The 22,499-nt window shown below is 29.8% G+C and overlaps 1 protein-coding gene across 1 annotated transcript in view; it reads right to left on the reverse strand.

The window, feature by feature from the left end:
• Positions 1-546: 546 nt before the first annotated feature.
• The window catches only part of LOC107441534 (sodium/potassium-transporting ATPase subunit beta-like), a 136,041-nt gene continuing 114,088 nt past the window's right edge, over positions 547-22,499 (reverse strand). The window contains exons 2-4 of the mRNA XM_071182508.1: positions 11,726-11,954; positions 7,209-7,554; positions 547-6,100 (exon numbers count right to left, since the gene is read on the reverse strand). Of these exons, the coding sequence (XP_071038609.1) occupies positions 5,622-6,100; positions 7,209-7,509 (780 nt within the window). The 5' untranslated portion in view covers positions 7,510-7,554; positions 11,726-11,954 and the 3' untranslated portion in view covers positions 547-5,621. The remainder of the gene's footprint in view (positions 6,101-7,208; positions 7,555-11,725; positions 11,955-22,499) is intronic.

Here is a 22,499-nt window from a genome sequence, read left to right on the forward strand (position 1 = left end):
TTCTGCCCCACTAGATGGCAGCACCGAGACTCTATTTGGATGCTAAAGTGAACTAGGAAATTAATTTTGCCGGAAATGCAAAGAGCCAATAAGGCACTCCTGGAATCTTTTACATGCCGCATAATCATACGACATGGCCGCTGAGGATTTTCTGCATCCCGAAAATCCGGTGTCTGGGCCGGGGATCGAACCCGCAGACTTGGGCTCAGAAGGCCGACGACAAACCAACTGAGCCACCCAGCCAATCAGTGGACACCAAGTGGTCAAATGGATTTACTATAATTAAGGAACTGATAATCTCTGTATTTACAACATTTCAGTCGGTTTACCTAGTGACATAGAAAAGTGTAAATTATGGAATTCTCATAGAACAAAGAATTGATAATTGCTATTCTTATAACTTCTTAGTCTGCTTTCTTCGTGGAAGTATGATAAAATAAACTCATTGGATCGCTTATTTTACCATAATTTTAGAATGAAAATTCTAACAGTGTGTGTGTGCTCCAAAACTAGACAATATATTTTTTATTTTTCAAAACGGACAAATTTCATGGATAAATAACATTTTATTAATGACATTTGTTACATTATGGCACAAAGTAGTGGATGATGATTCTTCATTCATCAATTACAAACAACAATTTAGTGATGTTTCAAAAATAGTGCGAATTGATTCTCACACAAAGTGTAAAAATTAGATGTCACAAATATTTAAAAGTTTTTCAATGTGAAAACATGATTTTTTGTTAAAAATAATTGGAAAAAATCCTCTGCATTTTTTTAATTACATGCATAAAAAGATTTAGTATTAAAATAGGGCATATAACTATAAACAGACTGAAATCAAGATTAAATCTTAAAAATGCATCAAAGAAAGTTTCAAAAGATTTATTATAATGTTTAATCACGATCTCTTAAAGCACCCTATTACATTAAATGCATAAAATTTTGCATTTAAAATACGTCATGCATTTGTACAAAATACTCTCCTTTCAAATACCAATATGTTTTTCAGTCTCAAAATAAAATATAAAATATTATAAAGAATGACAATAGTTTTTGTAAAGGTAAAACTTTTTTTGTTATATAACGTTATATATTGTTATATTATTAATTCAAAAGTTTTGCCAATTTAACCTTTGAAGTACTGCAAACGCAGAGACTCTAGCAAAAGTCAGGATCAAGATAGTTCAGGCTCAATTATTTCGAGACTAATGATCGAGACCAGGATTGTGATCTAGACCAGTGGTTTCCAACTGGCGGCCCGGGGGCCGCATCCGGCCCTCGAAGCTTTTATATGTGGCCCGCGAACTAAAATATATTAGTTGTCACTTTTTCGCGGGCAATTTTCGTAAAAAATCTGTATGGGCTTAAAATATTTTTCTCGTTAATAAAAACCTAATTTCTTCGCTTCTGTGAAATTTAACATACCAACATACCAAAAAAAATTATTTCTCAGGTTTTGCATCCAAGAAAATATTTATTCAAATACAAAAAAAATCGTGTATGTAGCTCTTATTTTATTTCATTTTTTTTTTTTTGTATTTTGTGAATATAATTTAGCACGTGTGTATCAGAAAATTCTCCAATTTAACCTTTTGAAACCACTCCTTTTGAACGAAAATATTTACACACACATTTGCAAAATTTTAAATTTTAAATGTAAGTATCTATACTCTGGTGGTTGCAGCAGATAAACCTCAATTTACTCATTAAACATTTTGTGTGCCACTATATAAATTTTTATACCAACCTTTTTAAAGTTCTATATTTTAACAATTAGATATCTGTTGCACATTAATTGTTTAACACATAGGTGCATATTAAAGCTCTTGTAGCCCAAATTTTTTAATACGCAATCAAATATTTTTAAAAATCTACTTCTTATTTTAATTTGTATATTGTTGTAATTCAATACTTTTGTTTTGTACACCTTGCTGAAAATCTGACAGTAATATTTAATGTTCCTTCAAACGTAAAAGAGTCCTACATTAAATTTTGATAAAGTTGCGGTCCGCCGATTGATTTGTGTTTTTAATTGCGGCCCCCGGCCTCATGTAATGTGGAAGCCCCTGATCTAGACCATGAAGATTAAAATCAAGATTGGCATTGTTCCTAGGTAACCTATACTTTGACAACCTATTCACTTTTAAAATGGGTGGGAATCAAGGCGCAACCTGGAAAAGAACCCCGGTCCTACACAATGATTGTTCAGTATCTAACCCACCATGCCTATTTATACATTTCTAATCATAATTTTTCATTCCATCATATTTTTCTAATCTAAAACAATGAGGGATTTATTAAATAATGAATATTTATTACTAATCAAAAGACTAATTTCAAAAAATGTTCACATGTTATTTTCATGAAAATGTTATTTTTATGAAAATAACATGTGAACAATTCTGTCACAAAAAATTTTATTTTCATGAAAAAAGAATAATCATGATGACTTAGCAATAAATCAGTCATATTTTTCGAACTCAAAACACTGAGGTTTATTTACTAGTAAGGATTTATTGTTAATCAGTAAACTGACATCAAAAATGCTTTCCTTGTATTTAGGTTTGAATGAAAATGAATCATCATGATAATTTAAAACTGTAAATTAATAACACTTACCTCTCTCACACTGTCAGAAATTTCTCGGAAAAATAGTTATATAAAAATTTTTTTTAATGTTATTTTACCATATTCAAACAAAACGGTCAAATAATTACATATAAGATTGCATTCAAACTATTAACAGCGGCAAAACCCGTTTATTAACTACTTTCCCCCAATATGGTTAAACAATCAAAATTTCATCACACTAACTAGGCCCACCTATTACAGCCGAGAGGGTCATTCTGTCAGTCCCGTGACCGAGAGAACAAGGGTTCGAATCCCAGTGTTGATACCACAATATTTCCGCCACATTATTCCCTTTAACACATGGAGAATTTCCAGTATCCTGCTCTCCCCAATTTGTGTCACTGGGCGATTAAAATACGATGCTCTCCTTCACGTACAGATGGCAGCACCATAAGGCTACTAAACTATCTCCAATATCCAGTTAAAAAAATTTTTTACAGTTTTGAAACCATGCTAGTTGTAAATGGTTGAAAAACCATGCAGTTTTGTATTCATGTTTTTTTTTGCCTTAACTTTAGAATGAAACTTCTAACAGTGCATAGCAAATTGAGATTCATTAAATAATTAAACATTTTTATTAATCCTTATAAAATTTCAACTAATGCTGATTTATGGTTATCTTTTTATTAAAAGTAATAATTGTTTTAATTAATTTTTACTACAAAAATATCTGAATAAAACTAGAGTTTGGTTGAAATTGATTTCTGAGATAAGAAAGTGATGAGTTTTAGTTGTTTTTGCTTCGGCCCTAATAAATAATAAGTTATCAGTGGATAGTTAACTTTGTATACAGTTCTTATGTGACAAAATACGCTCACAACAGCTATTTGTTAACATAAATTTTAACATTATCCTCGATCAAACACTGTTCAGCTGGCCATATCAAAAGAAAATATATATATACTACACCTTAAACTACGTTTGATACAATAATTGGAGGATAATTTTAGAATTAACAAGAGAAAATATAATTTTAATTTAAAAACCTGTTGTAGAAAAGTTATCTCCCTGAATCAACACGAAAAAAGTTTTAAAAATAGTTATCCCCCATATCAGCTTAAAAATATAAATCCACATAAAGAATAATGTTTATTCTGAAAAAGTACTTTTAGTACCTTATTTCTTAATTCAAATTGCTTTTCAACAATACTTCGAGAGCATAGCCTAAGTTCACCTCTTAAAAACATGAAAATTGCATCTTAACACACAAGAATCTCATCATTTCGTCAATTTGCACATAAAAATTTCAAACTAATGAAATTTTGCGTACTAATTGATATAATAAGCTCAATTAGCGCACAAAAATCTTGTATTTAGAATGCAATTTACATTTTCAAAACTCAAATTTGAATCGTATGTTTAAAGTGCAGTGCGAAAGAAAATGAGAATTGGACCACACAAAATGACGTTTGATCTTAATGATCGGACCTTCGTGTTCAAGGACTCAATCTTAACGGGTTAGAGGGGTTACTCTCAAATCAGACACAGAAACTACTTTTTTCTAATTACATACCTTTTTTTCGTCGCATTCAAATTTCTGATCCTAAAAATAAAAGAGCAGCTGCAAGCTAAGCATTCAGGTCAAGAAAGTAGTCCAAAATTTGGAGCCCTTAATGTTTGTTTTACTTTTTGCATGTCTACAACTTTTTAGCGAATTGAAAAAAATTTTCCACACAATTATAAAATTCGTTTTTGCAGAGATAATTTCGTTAAAAAAGAGCTTTCAGTAAATATTTATTATTTTTTATTATTTTATTTAATAATAGTCGAAAGAAATTTGTAATTAATACACAACAAAAGTACATAGTTTTTTTACTCTTTTAAAGAGCGTAATTTTGCATGGCAAAATTTGAGCGAAATTAGTCGAACAATTCCTGATAAATCATGTTTTAAATATATGACTTTTTTAAAATTTGATTTCTCAGGAACTATTCGATCGATTTTGCTCAAATTCAATACTTTACTATGTACAATTACATTCTTTAAAATGACATAAAAGATTATATACCTTACAGTTCAAAATTGTTTCGACAATTATTGAATGAATTAATAAAAAAAATTTTTACTTATAATTATATTTTGCAATATTTAATAAAAGTTATTTTTTGCATCTTTAGATAAACGAATTCTCTCATTGTATGCAAAATTTATTCGATTTGACGAAAAATTTTCGAGATATGGTGGAATAAGCGAAAAATAAAATTTATATTAAGGAGTCCAAACTTCAGAGCGCTCTCCTGACCAAACAATTTGGACCATACTTACCAAACTGCCAAGCATATTTAATCAAACGAAAATCCAAATCCGTCAATATAAAAAAATGTATTTAGAGAAAGCGCTTTTTGCGTTTGATTTCATAGCTCAAATAAGCATGGCTCATAGCTTCATAGCACTAATTAATTAAAATATTTGAGGTCAACATCTCAAATCATTAAGATTGAGTTCCAGAACGTGAAGATCCAATCATTAGATCAAAAGTTATTCCGATGGTCCTTTTTTTGAGCAAATTATCTGAATGCATAGTGCATCTGTACATAGTGTTCGGTAAACACCGCCCTTAATATATATTAGGGTGGTATACACATATGGACATTTGGAATCGCAAATTAATATTTAAACGAGGAACACAGAGTTGTTGAAAATTACAACAAATTGATTTTTTTGATTATCAAATAAAATTTAAATATGTTTCGAATAATTATCTTTCACCATCGCACTATATATTTTGGCAATCAAAAAGGTTTTGATGTTTTTCTCCTTGCCTTTTTTTTAAGAGATTTTTCAGATTTTTTATGATAAAATTCTATTTCCTTTTTTCCCTCGCTCAAATATTAATTTGTTGACCATTATACATATATCTTTTACATATGAAAAAAAATTCTATTCAAAATACTATTCAAGTCATTTTTCAGTTCCAGCCGAACCTCACACCAAATCATATTAAAGCATTTTCTTATGACATTTCATATTAAAATAAAGTGGTTTCATACAATGAAAAGGCTAAACCTAACGTGGCCTATTTCTTCGCTAGAGTTAGGCGACAAATTTTTAGCCCACATCTGACAGTTCACCTCCACATCTGCCATTATCTGGGGTCCAAGGAACTGAACTATAACTAAAGGGGGTAAACCAGTTCCTCTTCCCCTTAGGTTCAGAAATTTGTATGGAAAACCTGGAAATGGTGAATAATGCACATTAAACATATTCGTATCTCCTTTTAAACCTCCTTGAGAAGCCACTACGGAAGTGTTGCAGGTGATTGGAACAATGTCTTTCTTGAAGTTAGGCCTAACTTCTTCTGGAATTTCTGATGGATTGGATGCGTTGTATGGAACGGGTACCCATCCTGATAAAGCATTGAAAACTAGAGCCACACACGGGTTTCCAATTGGGTATCCAAAGTTGTTCTTTTTGGTACAGTTCTCACTAATCCTGTCCAGAGGGAAATTGCAAGACGAAACGCCTGGAATTAAAAACTACAAATGTCAGTAAACATTAATAATCTATTTTAAGTGGGCAGATTATTCAAGCTTAGTTGTATTCAAAATATTTTTATGCTTTTTTTCGAAAAATTTCTGATCCACTACTACCAGTTCGTTTTTTTTTACTTTTTCACAAAACTTCAAACTTCAACACTTTTTTTGAAATTGTTTTTTCAATAAACCTGAATTTTAGTATACATATAATCTTTATATCATTTATAGTAATTTAAGGAGAGCAAATATTTATTAAAAAACATTTATTTATTAAATTAGGATTTTGTTTTAGGTTTTTTTTTCTTCAAAAATCATCGTATCATACCAAACAAACATTTTTTAAAAAAAACTATTCTATACATAAAAAAAGTATATATAAACTATATTTAAAAAATATATTTAAAAAATTTATATTTAAAAAAGTTTTTGAAAAATTACAGAAATAGGTACTATGGATGATGAAACTAAAAAGAAAATATTTCTAAAACTCAGTTTATATCAAATTTATGAGGAAAAATATTTTTAAATGTGTTCCTATAATCATCGTATTAGTGACTGAAAGTTTAATACATACTACCGATGATAAAATGTAAACAAAAGTATATCTAAAATTTATTTCGCGACAAATTTATGTGAGAAAAAAAATTATTTCTAAATTTCTTCCCAATAATCTAATTATCGACCAGATACTTGATACGTACTGCCGATGATATGCCTAGAAAGAGAACAGTGTAGTTCATGTGAAATTTATGTGGAAAAAAAATATTTATAAATTTCTTCCCAATAATCTAATTATCGACCGGATACTTGATACGTACTGCCAATGATATGTCTAGAAAGAGAACAGTTTAGCTTATGTGAAATTTACGTGGAAAAAAATATTTGTAAATTTCTTCCCAATTATCACATTATCGACCAGAAGCTTGATACATAATGTCGTAGATCAAAGGTTAAATTAAGACAGATCGAGAAAGCAGTTTAAGTCAAACTTGTAATAGGAAAATAAATTCTATTAGCTAATGATTTTTTAGAACCTTCCTTAAGAAAACCTTGACAATGGAGGAAACAGAACAGTTAAGAATAAATGAACGTTACCTATTGGGGAGGGCGCCAAATGCAGATCGCAATTGTGTGTGCCAAGGGACCCCTGTTGTTCCTTATAGGCTTGCATTAAAGAAGATAAATCGTCCACGTGCCTCTGCCATATTTTCGGATTCTGTCTGTGGACCACTATTGTGGGAGTTCTGTTAATGAATCTACGTGGTTGAGGGATGAGATAAATGAGTTCTGTTGTTTTCAAGTTGACGGAACGTGGATGGACTGATCCTGATAGAGCGACGGCTACCATGACAATGACGACGACCAGAGCGATGCAGAGGAAGGAGACAACACCCATGAATGTGATGATACGCCTTGCTGGTTGCCACGTCGAGGGAAAGTCCTGCTAAATAAAAGAATGTTTCTATCTTCTTAAAAGGAACATTTGGGTACACGTGATTAGCTTAATAAACGACGCGCATTTAAATTAGAAAGGATTTTTATTACGTCATTAGTATATATTTGGTGGTAAAATTGGACAAGAGATATTCCTACCACTTTCCTATTAGCTACTGCTCTTAAATCAGCACTGTGATTATTGACAATACACGTTTCATTTATTTTCTGCCCCCTATAAGCAAAAATTGCACTCCAAAAAAAGCATATTCAATTAAAATTTAACCACTCCTTGACTAGTCGGTCCTTTAACTAGAAAGCTATAGTAGATAGCAAAGAAAAAATTTACAATCGTCCCTTGCTGCTACAAGCAAAATTTATCGGCATTTATATCCAGCCAAAAATTTACCTATTGTGAGTTAAAATTTTACCACTTTTCGACCAGCTAGTTTCTTAACTGGAAAACTATGCTAGATGACAAAGAATCTGATAATCAAAGAATATGCTAGATGACAAAAGAAGATCATCGATACCAGTATCGTGGAGTTCCATCATCAACTGACTCTTGACTACAGTTTCTATGGACCGGTAGCCATTGTGAACTGGAAAACTCATTCATTTGCCCAAGAAGTCTGAAAACCAGCAAAACCAAAGAGGAACTTAGAATTATTTCCTACCAAACAATATTCAACCAACCAACGTAGCGCATCCCTGGATTGTAGTGGACTAGCCAATCTATCTTTGCAATGCTGGTAAAACTTTCCAAATAATTTATTCACAACCAGCCAACCAATGTAACGAGAAATTAAGTTGCAAACTTAGCCATTCGTGCTGCTGACTGGTTCGTGCTGCTGACCAAATAATGTTGTAATTTTACTCTGTAAAAGAAAATCTGTTAAATTTACTGAAAAAAAGACTGTCAGGCAGTGTTCCAGTGTACTGCCGTTTATTTCACAGCAAAATACTGTTATTTCAAAACGGGCGCTTGTTTTTTTTAACTATGTAAATAATGCTATTTTAACAAACAAACTCAGTTATTTCAACAAAAAACTCTGTTATTTCAACAACAAACAATATCTCTGAAATCATTATGGCAACACTGTGGTCAGTTCTAGCCGAGAGCATAATTCGCACGACAAATCAGCGCTGGGATTTGAATCCAGTTCACCATATTGTAAGGAGAGTTTTCTGACTGGTTATTAAGAAAAATCTTAAACTATCTTCATTTTAAAAGTGCTATTCATTATAATCATGTTTAAATGTAAAATCGCATAAATTTTTATTGGCTTCTTTATAAAAGTGTCTGAAAATTTAACTTATCGAAAAATTATGCTTAAAAACAGATAAAAATAAGGTGCAATATAAATTCGACAAAGAAGTCCTACCACAATTTTATACCAAAACCATAAAATAATTTCTGAAAAGTAAGAGCAAATATCCTTTATGAAATTTTGCCATAGGCATGCCTATGCTAATCTGTGGTAACATATGGCAACCATTGAAATTTATACAGCAAAATGCTTGAAGCCTATGGCAAATATAGAAATTCGTATGGCAAAACACCATACTCCTATGGTTACCATAGAAATTGGTATGGCATTCATATGAAAAGACACCAAAAGTCTATGGTAACCAAAGAAATTTGTATGGTATTATACGGCGGGACACCATAGTCTAATGGTATGATTAAAGGGAAGTACCATAGGCATATGGCAAACAAATAGAAACACACTATACGCGTGCTTCATTCATATGGGGGAGTGGACATGGTTACAAAAGGAAACAGGCGTGTTTTAATGCAACTCCAACGATCCTGATCACTTTTGCGTTAATTATATCAATCCATCAAAAACAATAGCACTTTTCAATGAAGTTCATTCACATCATAGTGACTTATAGTTATTTAAAAATTATTTTCGATTATTTCAACAAAAACCAGCATTTCAACTTCAAAAATTTGCACTGCCGGCAAGGTATGTGCATGACGCCGATACCTCGACAAAGCATTACCCGGCCATACTTAGAAGAGTTTTTTTTTTCATTTTAATTTATTCAATTTTTATACTCTATCATTTTTTATTTAGTTATTTATTTTGAATTTCTAGCTAAATCAATTTTTAAATTTATTAAAATTAAAAAATATCCCAATTTCGACAAAAAATTTTTAAATTTTTCATAAACAACTTGATAATCTCGAACCAAATTAGCTCTCGTAGCTAGAATAATGGTGCGTGAACTTCGCTGATGTTAGATTTTCTGCATTTCTACGTTATTGTGTAAAATTTTTTATGTTGTGATTTATTTTGGTTTAATTAACAATAGAAAACCAACAAAAAGTCAGTAAGTCTACTCCAATTTTGTTTTCATTACTCATATTACCTTTATTGTTTGCTAATTAATTTTCGACGTAGAGATTTAAATTTCGGATTCTTATCCACAAAAGGTTCCTTGTTTTCTTTTCTCATATATTTAATAACTTAATCGTTCGCCTTAATTTTTTTTTATTAAAACTATTTTTGTAGCATAATCATTCTTGTGCAAAGCCCCGAAAGCTCACTGTTATTACCTTTATAATTATATCCTCAATTACCCCTATAATGACGAAATTATTCGTGGTTGGAGTTGTATGGTTTTATTGACTAATGAAAATAGCATAATTTTGAAAATAGCATAATAGCATAATATTGTGATGAAAATAGCATAATAAAAATGACAGTTGAAGGTGAAAACTAGATCATAATTATAATAAAACTTTGATTTAGTAGTATTTGCAGAGCTGGAGATACAAATTATATATTATCCATAATGACACTTTATACATTAAATAATGAATTTTGTATAATAATATCAATGAGGGCAAGCCATGGGAGATAAATCGATCAGCTTACTCAAAAGCCAAATTAAAAAGTGATTAAATTGTCCTCAACAGTCAGTTAGGAGCATGGGACGAGATCCCTGGTTGGCGATTTATCGAAAGACAAAATATCCAAAAACAATGCCAAGACAATGCCATAATTAGGCGAAAGCGAATCGCCAAAGAGACTGTGAGAATTAGTATAACCGTGTAATTAAAACATTTTTGTTTTAAGAAACAAAGAATAAAGAGTTATAAATAGATTTTTATTTTCGATTTACTTGCGACAGTGAATTAATTAGTCTTAGATTAGTATTGAAATAAAAAGTTAGCCGTTGCATTGATTATTAATAAAACAATAAAATTTTTTATATTCGCTTTATTATAAAATGCAATCAAAATTAAATGATTGGTTTAATTTCATTAAAATTTGATTAAGAATAATCAAAGAAATGAGCTTAAGAAATTAAATAAATTTTAAAAGCTAGGAAATGTGTGTAATCCCTATTGTATCATCACACCCCCTGTTTATTATTACGTATGTATAAATTTCGCTTTATATAGTTGTAGGATAAACTTCCATAGCGCTATAAAGAAATGTTGCCATAGCCAATGGAAAAATGTACTTAAAGACTATAGCACAAAATAAATTTATGACAAAAATTTGTTTCATAAAAAATTATAATTGGATACCCTAATGTGGTTTAACCTATGGTTAAATATCATTATACACTTTTCCCATTCACGTATGGCAAATATTTACCATACGCGTATGGTAAAAAATTGCCATACTTTTTTTGTGACAAAAGTGTACGCCAAACTTTTACCATTGTGGATATCCTATGTTATTTTTTATGGCAAACCTGTGGCAATTTTTCCTAAAAGTAGAAAATAATCATAAAATGATTTGAAAAAAAATTATTTATCGTACGATCTGCAAAAACTGCATGGCAAAAACTTGAATTTAAAATGACAGTTTTAATCCATTTATAATTAGGGTGAAAAAAAGCAAAAAACTGTTGTGTGAAAAACAGTTTTAAACTGTCAAATATGCGAAGAAAGTCTGTAAAAAACGAGAATTTTTTTTTGCAGTACGTGGGTAACGATAAAAATAGAAAAAAAAAATTTTATCTGCAACAATTTTTTTCTGTAAAAATATGTTTTTTTTTTCTTATAAAATTCGAAAAAAAATTTCCCAGTGTAATGGTAAAAGTGATTCCAGTGTGATGGTAAAAGATGTTAAGATAAAATGTGTTGGTTAGAACCCTCTTCGTAGGTAAACTGTCTACCTGAGAAGTAAGTAAATAAACAGACTAAATCTTACATTGCAAGTAATTCTGTGAATTTGAATATGTGGACCATCATCAATGACTAGGTTGTTGGTTTCTTCTTGTCTTCCCGGGGGTGGCCAGTGAGGAGTCACACCATCAGTATCAAACTTGACTGGTGCACGGAGTGTATGAAAGTTCGAATTGTTTTGCTCTTCTGTGGCCCCTTCAAGTGTGACAGCAACGTCCAGTGGCAATGTTGACGGCCGTACCGTGTCACCTCGTCTAAAAGGAAAACAATAACTTTTTTTTATCTCCCTCATTAAAGAGATTTAGCAATTTCACAAATCACTTCGTAAAACCTATAAATAAGATTTAAATCAACTGCACATGCGTACCAGTGACAATATTGACGGCTATACCACGTCACCTCGTCTAAAAGGAAAACAATAACTTTTTTTAATCTTCCTCATTAATGAGATTTAGCAATTTTACAAGTCATTTCTTTAAATCCATAAATAAGATTTAAAGCAACTGCGCATGCGTACCAGTGACAATGTAGACGGTCTTACCGTGTCACCTCGTCTGAGAGGAAAACAATAACTTTTTTTATTTCCCTAATTAAAGAGATTTAGCAATTTAAATCATTTCTTTAAACCCATAAATAAAATTTAAAGCGACTGCGCATGCGTACCTAAAGCCAATGTCAGAAAAGTGCGCAATGAATTGTCAAAATCGACATGAACAAAAGAAAGAGATTTTACAAAAATCCATAAGTTAAAAAAAAGAATAACGTCATGAGTGGAAAGACATCACTAAATGAATGTTAATTTACTGCGATTTTATTATTTGAATGAACAATTTACGAACTAATTATTTTAAAAGCTGAACGATTTTGCGAAAGATTCGTCTTGAGACCAAGTTCGCTCAATAGCTTAGAAAAATTATGCAACATCGTTACTCTTAATAAGATGCTAATAAATAGCAAAATATTTGTAATTTGAAAAAATAAACAGTTCTTTTTAGAGCCAAATGGATGCCGTATGGACAAAAGTGAGATATTGGTTTCTATAAATAGTAGTTATTTTAAATAAAAATTATTTAATATTTTATATTCCTCCATGTTATTGAAAATATTATTGTATTTTCATAAACATATTAACGTGTTATTAAAGAACATGTTAATATCATGTTTTTAAATTAAAATGTTTATAATAAATATGTTTTTCAATAAGCATGCTTCTTAATAAACATGTTATTAACATGTTTTTTGACAAACATGTCATTAACATGTTTTTTGATAAACAAGTTATTAACATGTTTTTCAATAACATTAAATTAACATTAATTATTGTAAATAAATGCTTTCATTTCAAGACGATATTTTTTTTCCATAAAAATATCAACATCAGTAAAAGTATCATGAGGAAGTAATTTTTTTAAATTTATCTTTGAAAAAGTAGATTATTCAACGAAATTCTACAAAATTAGGCGATTTTGGTTGCCTTGTACACTCTAAAGTACGGCGCTAAACTTTAAAAAAGCATCCGATACATGCATCAGATATTATACGACATAATATATAACAGGGGTTTCTAACTGGCGGCCCGTGGGCCGCATCCGGCCCGCGAAGCCTTTTTTGTCGCTCACGAACTAAAATATATTAGTAGTCATTTTTTTGTGGACAATTTTCGTTCATAGAAACCTAATTTCTTCATTTCTGTGAAATTTAACATACCAACGGTGCAAAATAATTTATTTCTCGAGTTTTGCATCCTGGAAAATATTTATTCAAATACAAAAATAATCGTGCATGTTGCTCTTTTTTATTTATTTAATTTAATTTTTTTTTGTATTTGTGCATTTTCTTTTTTTTCTTTTTTTTTTGTCTTCAGCATGTGTGCATCAAAAATTTTCTCGATGAAATTCTCCGATTTAACTTCTTGAAACCACTCATTTTTTACGAAAATATTTACACACACATTTGTAAATTTTAAATTTAAAATGTAAATGTCTATTCTCTGGTGGTTGCAGCAGACAAACCTCAATTTTCTCATTAAACATTTTGTGTGGTACTATGTAAGTTTTAATGCCAACCCTTTTAAAGTTTTATATCTTAACAACTAGATATCTGTTGTACATTAATAGTTTAATACATAGGTGCACATTAAAGTTACTGTAGCCTGAATTTTTATTATTTAATTCATATTTTTAAAAATATTATTAGTAACAATTAAGTATTTTTTAAAATCTACTTCTTATTTTAATTTGTAATTCAATACTTTTACTTTGTACAACTTAGTAAAAAGCTGACAGTAATATTTAATGTTCCTTCAAACATAAAAGAATCATACATTAAATTTTGATAAAGTTGTGGCCCACCATTTGATTTGTGCTTTTAATTGAGGCCCCCAGTCTCATGTAAGTTAGAAATCCCTGATATATAAGATCATAACTTATATATTATTGCAACAACCTAATCATTTACTCGTTCGTGAGAATGGAAGTCCAAATACAGCCGGCTGAATTCTCCCCGGGTAGTAAATGGTGACCGGTGCACATTAAATCAATCGAGTCACAAAGTCCGCCATGTTCTCATAACAGATTATACCTCTGTGGATACTGAATTGGAGATTGATTGTTCTCTGGTCCAGGTCAAAATTACTATTTGTGGATGAATGAATGAATGTATGGATGGGTCCACCCTGAGTAGAAGTGGCAGAAGTTAAATTCTTGGCCATAGATAGTGCCACTGGAAACCAAGAACAATCGCAGCCTTCGACGTAATGGCCTACGAAAACAGTAACAAACGTTTTTATTAATTAATACTACCACAGCATGAAAAAATTTGATGATAGGGAAGGGTTACTAAGGTCTCTGGCATCTCGGAAGCGTAGAAATTATGAATTGAATTGCTTAAAAAGTAGTCAGTGAAATGGCTGTCTACATTTTAAAAGTTGAAGCGATCTGGTGGGAGTTCCACTATCTTCTTGTAACATGATCATTGCTAAGTACAAAAGTTTTAAAATAGAAGAGAAATATAAAGATTAAGTTGACAAATTTTTTTAAGTCAAAAAGTTTCTAAATTTTTAACGTTTGAAAACTTCCATGGGCACCAAGGACTTGGGGATTGTGGAAAACTGCTTTCTAAGTTGAATTTAAAATTTTAAAAAATAGGAGACTAAAGGCATGGGAATATGGAGAAAAAAAAAATTTTTTTAGTGAAAATTTTAATTTGCCACAAGCAATCATTTGTATTGGGGAGCGAAGCAAGCAGGGGACGAAATCTGCTACTAACATAAAAATTTTATAAATATTATTCTTATGAATAATTTTACGTGTTGAATAATCATGAAATACATAGCTAATATTGTCATTTTTAAATATCTTATTTCTTAAAAAAATGTCATGTAAATAGCACTTGGGATTTTTTTTCTTGCATGAGGCTTTTTAGCAGATCTTAGATACTTTAATATCCCTAATTTCAAATCGGTTTCACTCTCCAAACTCCAGTTTTTTAATAACATTTTTTATTTCTTTATCTGAAAATGCAAGTAAAAAAAAACGTTAAATATAGCAGGAAATCGCATAAATGTTGTTATAAACTGCTATGAGAGTTAAAGCGCGTTATCAGGATTAAAATTGTATTGAAACCCATTCCCAGAAATATCGTCATGCGCCATTAAATGCTCTTCAATATTATAAACTGTTTCTGCGCCCCTAACAACGTATGATGACGTTTCTGAGTATTAGTTTCTATGCAGCTTTAATTTTAACAATGTGCTCTAACTTCTAAAGAAGTTTGTCACAACTTTTAAACGCAATCCCTTGTTAAATATAACGCTTTTAAAATTGTACATTTCGACAAAAAATAGACTAAAATCTGATTTTAAAAATAATCTACAGTCTGGAGGAATCAAAACGTATTTCAGATTTAAAATCACACAAGTTAAACAATATCAAGCATTTGCATAAATTTATTCCCCGGTGTAATTTATGTAGTGTTAGACGAATTGTTTAAAACTTCTTTTCTACCTCTATTTCAAAGTTAAAGATAAATCTATACTTTTCTTATGAAACAGCTATAACATTAGATNTAAAGTTAAAAGTTTAACCCTTTAGGTCTCTGCTCATTATTATTTTTACTCCTAAAATATCACTACTATTTCGATCAATAAAATAATATATCACAACTATGATAATATGTATAATTAACCATGTTTTAGTTGAATTTATGAACTGTTACAATTGACCCCGTAAGTGGGGACAATTGTAACAAGTGCACGACTGTCAAAAATTGTTAATAACTAATATAATAACATTTAAAATAAGGTATTTATTTATTTTTTCTAGTAGAGGATAGTCTACTTTACTCGTCTGTCAATTAATACTAATAATATATTGAGTTTTTTGTTAGTTAAAAATAGTTAAATAAAAAACGTTACAATTGACCCCACTCTCCCCTACATAAAAAAGTTGTTTTAACTACTTGTCTAAAATATTTAAAATTGTTAAATAATAATATGTGTTCCTTGAATCATATATTATTAAAATATATTAAACTGAATTAGAATTTTCAATCGCAAAATGCATAACAAAACTTCTACAAACTTCTACTACTTTTTAAACATGAAGTTTCGTAAAGTAAACACAAACATTCGCACTCTTTGTAAAAATGTTTCAACTTTAAAAACTACATTCTTTTAAAGTACAAATCCTTTGGAGAATCGAAGTAAATTGCTATCTGCAAACAGATAGCGTTCGCAAAGTGATTTTCCAAAAACATCATCTATCTCTTGAGCCTTTCCGGTTCACCTGTTATTTTTCTTTTTAAAACTACTTTTGTGAAGCGTTTTCTATCAATTTAGATTCAGAATAGAATTTTAAATCCCGGCGATGCAAAGCAATAAGTAATAGAAGTTACTTTCCGGCATTGAAGATCGATCCGATATCGACTGGAGATGAAATTTAGATGCTTTTATGTCCATTGGCGAGACATTTTTGCAATAGAGAATGACAAAATAACTGACAAAAATAGAACTATTTTAAAATATCACTTCATAAAAACTAATATATTTGATAGAACCTGAGGCATTTTATTTTCAATTGTCAGTAAAAAAAATATAAAAACACAGCTGCAATCTCCAGAAAATTAAAAAGAGATTCATTCTTCGTACACAAAATCGGTCGAATAGTTCTTGAGAAAGAAAATTTTCAGTAAGTATTTGACCGATTATGTTATAATTTAGAATTTTGGAAATGACTTTCTGAATTTTAATCACTCCTTTTTTAAGCATATTTTAAAATTGAAATTGAGGTCTTGAAGAATTTTTAAGTAGCTCCAATTTAAAATTGTTAAGGTAATTATTTTCAAATATCAGTAAAAAATATAAAAATACAATTGCAATCTCCAGAAAATTAAAAAGAAATTTACACTTCGTACAGAAAATTGGTCGAATAATTCTTGCGAAAGGAAAATTTCAATAAATATTTGACCGATTTTGTTCAAATTTAGAATTTTAGAAATCCTTTCTGGATTTTAATCACTCCTTTTTTACGTATATTTTAAAATTGAAAATGAGCCCCTGAAGAATTTTTAAGTAGCGCCTATTTAAAATTGAATTTGTTAAGGATATTATTTTCAAATATCAGTAAAAAAATTTAAAAACACAACTGCAATTCTCCAGAGAATTAAAAAGAGATTTATACTTCGTACACGAAATCGGTCGAATCATTCTTGGGAAAGGAAAATTTAATTAAATATTTTACCGATTTTAATAAAATTTAGAAATCCATTCTGAATTTTAATCACTCCTTTTAATACGTATTTTTTGAAATTGAAAATGAGCCCCTGATAAATTTTTAAGTAGCTCCTATTTAAAATTGAATTTGTTAAGGTCATTATTTTCAAATATCAGAAAAAAAATATAAAAACACAGTTTCAAACTCCAGAGAATTAAAAAGAAATTTATACTTCGTTCATAAAATCGATCGAATAGTTCTTGATAAAGGAAAATTTCAGTAAATATTTAACCGATTTTGTTAAAATATTGAATTTTCGAAATCCTTTCTGAATTTTAATCATTCAATTTTTAAGGAAAATTTTTAAATTGAAAATGACCCCCTGAAATGATTTAAAATTGAATTTGTTAAGGTTATTAAAAGAACAACCTTGTTTTAAAATGTTATAACTATTAAATAATGTAATCTTTTTTGAATAAAATGTATATTATTATTTTATAATCATATACTAATTATTTCAAGTAATATTTTTTTCATAGTGAGAATATAGTAACGCTATTTCTTTATAAAAAGAAATGAAAGTTATAAATTTTCCTTACCCAAGAGTGCAACATTGATTTTTTATCAAATTTTTATGATGGATCACATGATTTAGTAAATTAAAACGATAGTCCTTTTTTAAACATATTTTAACACTTTAGGAACAAGTTTTTTTTAATTGAAAATCCTTTGGAGAATCATAGCAAATTACTATCTTCAGACAGATCCCGTTCGAAAAGAGACTTTCTCCAAAGCATCATCTATCTATTGAACCTTTCTGGTCCACCTGTTATTTTCTCTTCGTAAAAAACTTCCTTTATGAAACATTTTCTAGCTATTAAGACTCAGAATAGAATTTTGAATATCAGCAATGCAAAGCAATAAGTTATAGAAGTTATTTCTCAGCATTGAAGATCGATCTGATATCGAACTGAGATGGAATTTAGATGCTTTTACCTCCATTTGCCACAAATTTTTGCAATAGAAAAAGGCAACATAACAGACTTAAATAACATTATTTTAGAAGGTAAGTTTATTAAAATAAAATATAATAAAATAAAATATAATATAATATCGGACATTCTATTTTCAAATATCAGGGGAAAAGATATTAAAAAGAACTTAAATACAGTTTAAAAATATTGTTAAAAGATATAGAAAGAGGAAGTAAGTTGAACAGTCGGTTGAACATCAATTGTTATTGATGTATGAAGTGTACAAAACAGTAAAAACCATTTCGTTTAAATTTTGGTCGTTTGTCTTTTAACATTATGCTGTAAATACGATATAAAAATGTGTATACCTTGTTAAAAGTGATGAACTAGATCATTTATTTGAAAGCGACAATAAATGAAAAGTGATGAACTAGATCATTTATTTGAAAACGACAATAAATTAAAAATTGATGGGTGATCTAGTTACTCCACTGATGTTTTTCCTGTTTCGTTCTTGGGTATGATGTTCTTTTTTGTTATCACTGTTATGTTTAAAATAATTAAAAGTTGCTAAGTTTTTAACGTAGGTATTGGAAGCTTTTTTTAAAAATCGAATTGCGTTTTAATCTGTTCTAGTTCGTGTTTCAACATACCTTTTAAATAACAAAGTATAAAAAATAGTTTCAAATTTATTTTCAGACAAGATATTTCTTTGTTTAAACTGTTCTTGGAGTTGTCTGTATTGAATCTATTAAATATTTGTAAAGGCATGACAAAAATTGCGAAGATTAAAACTAACATTAAAAAGTCAAACTTGCAGCAGGTCTTTCGACAAAACTATTAAGAGAAAGTTTATCAGATTCCAAACGCAACAACCTTATACACTGTATAAAATTCCGAATCAAATATCAGTATAAAATACCAGCACTTTGGGTGCATCATAAGTAAAATTCATTTTATCGTAAAATCCAGTTGTACCGTGAAATATTATACCGTAATTTTTACAGTAACAATTGGATATACTATAGCCTACGTCACAGGTTGTGTTATTCCTACTAAATTTAACCCATGAACGGCGTTTTCTGCGAGCCTAACTTCAAGCCACAAATAAACAAACGAAGTGCTTGATCGTTTAAATAGCTGCTCGCCAGATTTTATTGCATTATAAAGAAAAGTAATTGATATTCGATTTTTGATTAATATATGATTTATGTGGATAGTGGCATAGAATTTAGCATTGCGTCATGGTAAATGTTATTCCTACTAAGTGGAAGTAGTTGTGTTTTTTTTTATATTATACCCAATTAGATAAATTCAACGATTTTACTGTAATTATTACTATAAAAATTACTGTTTATAAGATTTTACCACACAATACGGTAATTTACCATAATTTTTTTCGCCATGCAGTTATATATATTTGATTAAATGTATTATAAATTCAAAAAAATAATAACATAAATAAAACGTTCAGAAAGAACCATTTCAAAACACAAAATGTAGGCAAAAGTATATCCTTACTTTAGAAAAAATAGAATTAAATGTTAAAAAAATATATACAGCTCGTTATTTACTAAACAAATTCTAGAAAATAAGTTCTTTTCCAATAATTGGAATGTTTTTTGCGAGTTTGCTAGTTATCTTAATGATATATTAACAAACATATAATAATTAGTAAACATAATTATGTACCGCCTTATTCCTATGTTGATGTTTATTTTAAAAAGTATCAGAAATTAAGAGTCTGTCTCAATTTGATAAAAAAATTAAATTTTGCTAATAACAACGCGTAAAGATAAACGTAAAACTTTTAAGTTAAAAATTTTTCGAATTTTACCTACCTCTCAACTTTAATAAAATATCTATATTTCATTTTCTATACAAAAGCATAAGTTAAAAAGCAAAAATTACTAGAAGTGTTCCGGCAGTTCTCCCGTTTATTAATTTAAATAGATCCAATGTTCTTTTTTCTTTTTTTCTTATTCTTGAAATGATAGATATTGTATTAAACTCTCACAGCAATCAAACATTTTTTTTCGAAGCAAATAAACGCTTTACATTACATAGTTTAGTATACAAAATAAAATTTTGTCCCAGATCTTAATTTAATCAAAGTATCACATAAGTATTACAAGGTATCACAAAGTATCACATAAGGATTATAAGGTAACACAAAGTATCACATAAGGATTATAATTTATCACAAAGTATACATAGGGATTATAAGGTATCACATAAGGATTATAATGTATCACAAAGTATCACATAAGGATTATAAGGTATCACAAAGTATCACATAAGGATTATAAGGTATCACAAAGTATCACATAAGTATTATAAGGTATCACATAAGGATTATAAGGTATCACAAAGTATCACATAAGGATTATAAGGTATCACATAAGGATTATAAGGTATCCCAAAGTATCACATGAGGATTATAAGGTATCACAAAGTATCACATAAGGATTGAAGGTATCACATAAGAATCTCTTTAGAAACCATCATTGTTCCACATACTACGAACACGTTATTTCTTAGTTAGTCCAAAATATTGGTTTCAAAGTGATTCAAACTGCAGTGAGTCACTTAGAATAGATGATATGTTATTATAACATTAATATCTCTGATTCATATGTTTCCCCCTAGCATCATGTGTATTTTGCAATGCAGTTATAAAAACCCTCGTCTAAAATATTAATTTTTGAGCACTATATTAACTGCTAAAAATATATTTTGACCCTACTTATGACAAATATATGGAACAAAAAAATGTAGGCAAATTTACAAGTACCAGCCCTAGAAACAATATGTAGTTCCATTATTGGATACGGAATTTTTTAAAATGCACGCAAGTCGCGATACTTTGAAATACCGCATCTACCATGCATTTGATAATGTGTATTGAATATAGTAGAAATAAAAGTACAGTACAGCTATCCAAGCATTATTTATAGCAACTTTCTCTTGAATTAATCAATAATTTTCCAGAAGAGTCTATTCATAATTATGTGACTGGCAGCAAGAATGAAAATAAAACCTTGTTCCTGTAGTAGTATCTGTGTTACGTCCTAAAACAATTCCTGTTTTACCAAATTGCGAAATCCTGATGTTCAGTTTTTCGCTGCGAATTGATCACCTTTAATGATATAGGCCAAGGTACTCACATTTCCTAGTTCGGGTAGCATCTGGATTTTAACTGACGATCGAAAAGGATGACCACGAAAACTTCCCATGGTTAGCCTGGCGGCAAAGGGACTCAAACGCATGATCCGTCTACCACTGAGGATATTTCACGTCAGCACTGTGGTCAGCGCAAGCCGGGTGCGGAATTCGTATCGAATATTCATTGCTGGGATTTGAACCTGGTTTACCTCATTGGAAGGGGAAAGCTCTATCCCATGAGCTATTGCAGCTCAAACTACATTCAATCGTTTTTGATGTGGACACCTTAGAACTTTGTATTATCACAACAAAAACAAAAAATTTTTGATTTGTGTCGTATGCTTTGCCTGCCAGAACAGATTCTTCATTGTTTAGGCCTCACCAAACATGATCTTTAATGAGCACCCATTGATAGTTATTTACTTCCTCAGAGGATTCATAGCAACGAAAGCATACGACCTCTTGGACTTGATCAGCCTAGATCAGCTAGATCAGCTAGACTAAGTCCAATGGACTATGGATTTTAGCAAGAACAACAACAAAAACTACCCGTTGATTTACACAAATTTTTTAAACGACTCGTTAAAAAATACTTCAAAAGCTACCAAAATCATCTAACAGAAACTAATAATGACTAATTTGCTTTTCATGCTAAAAAATTAACTGGCTTACGAAGGAAATAATGGCTCCCTAATGCATCTTAATTAATGACTTAATGCAAAAGATAGCTACTTAAAGTTTCGCTTACTGTATTTTAATTTACTCAAGTTTTAAAAAGAAGAATTTGTTTCAAAAGGAGAGGAATACCCGAAGCGATTTTCAATTTAAAGTATGTATCTACTGATGCTTCTACTACTACGCTAGGTATTATTTGTGAGAAAATGGAGATTAAAATAAATAAAAAATATTCAAGACAACTATTGCTTTAAATGTGTTCTTAAAAAAATTA

Source organism: Parasteatoda tepidariorum, chromosome 6, assembly GCF_043381705.1.
Source record: "Parasteatoda tepidariorum isolate YZ-2023 chromosome 6, CAS_Ptep_4.0, whole genome shotgun sequence".
NCBI classification, from domain to species: Eukaryota; Metazoa; Arthropoda; class Arachnida; order Araneae; family Theridiidae; genus Parasteatoda; species Parasteatoda tepidariorum.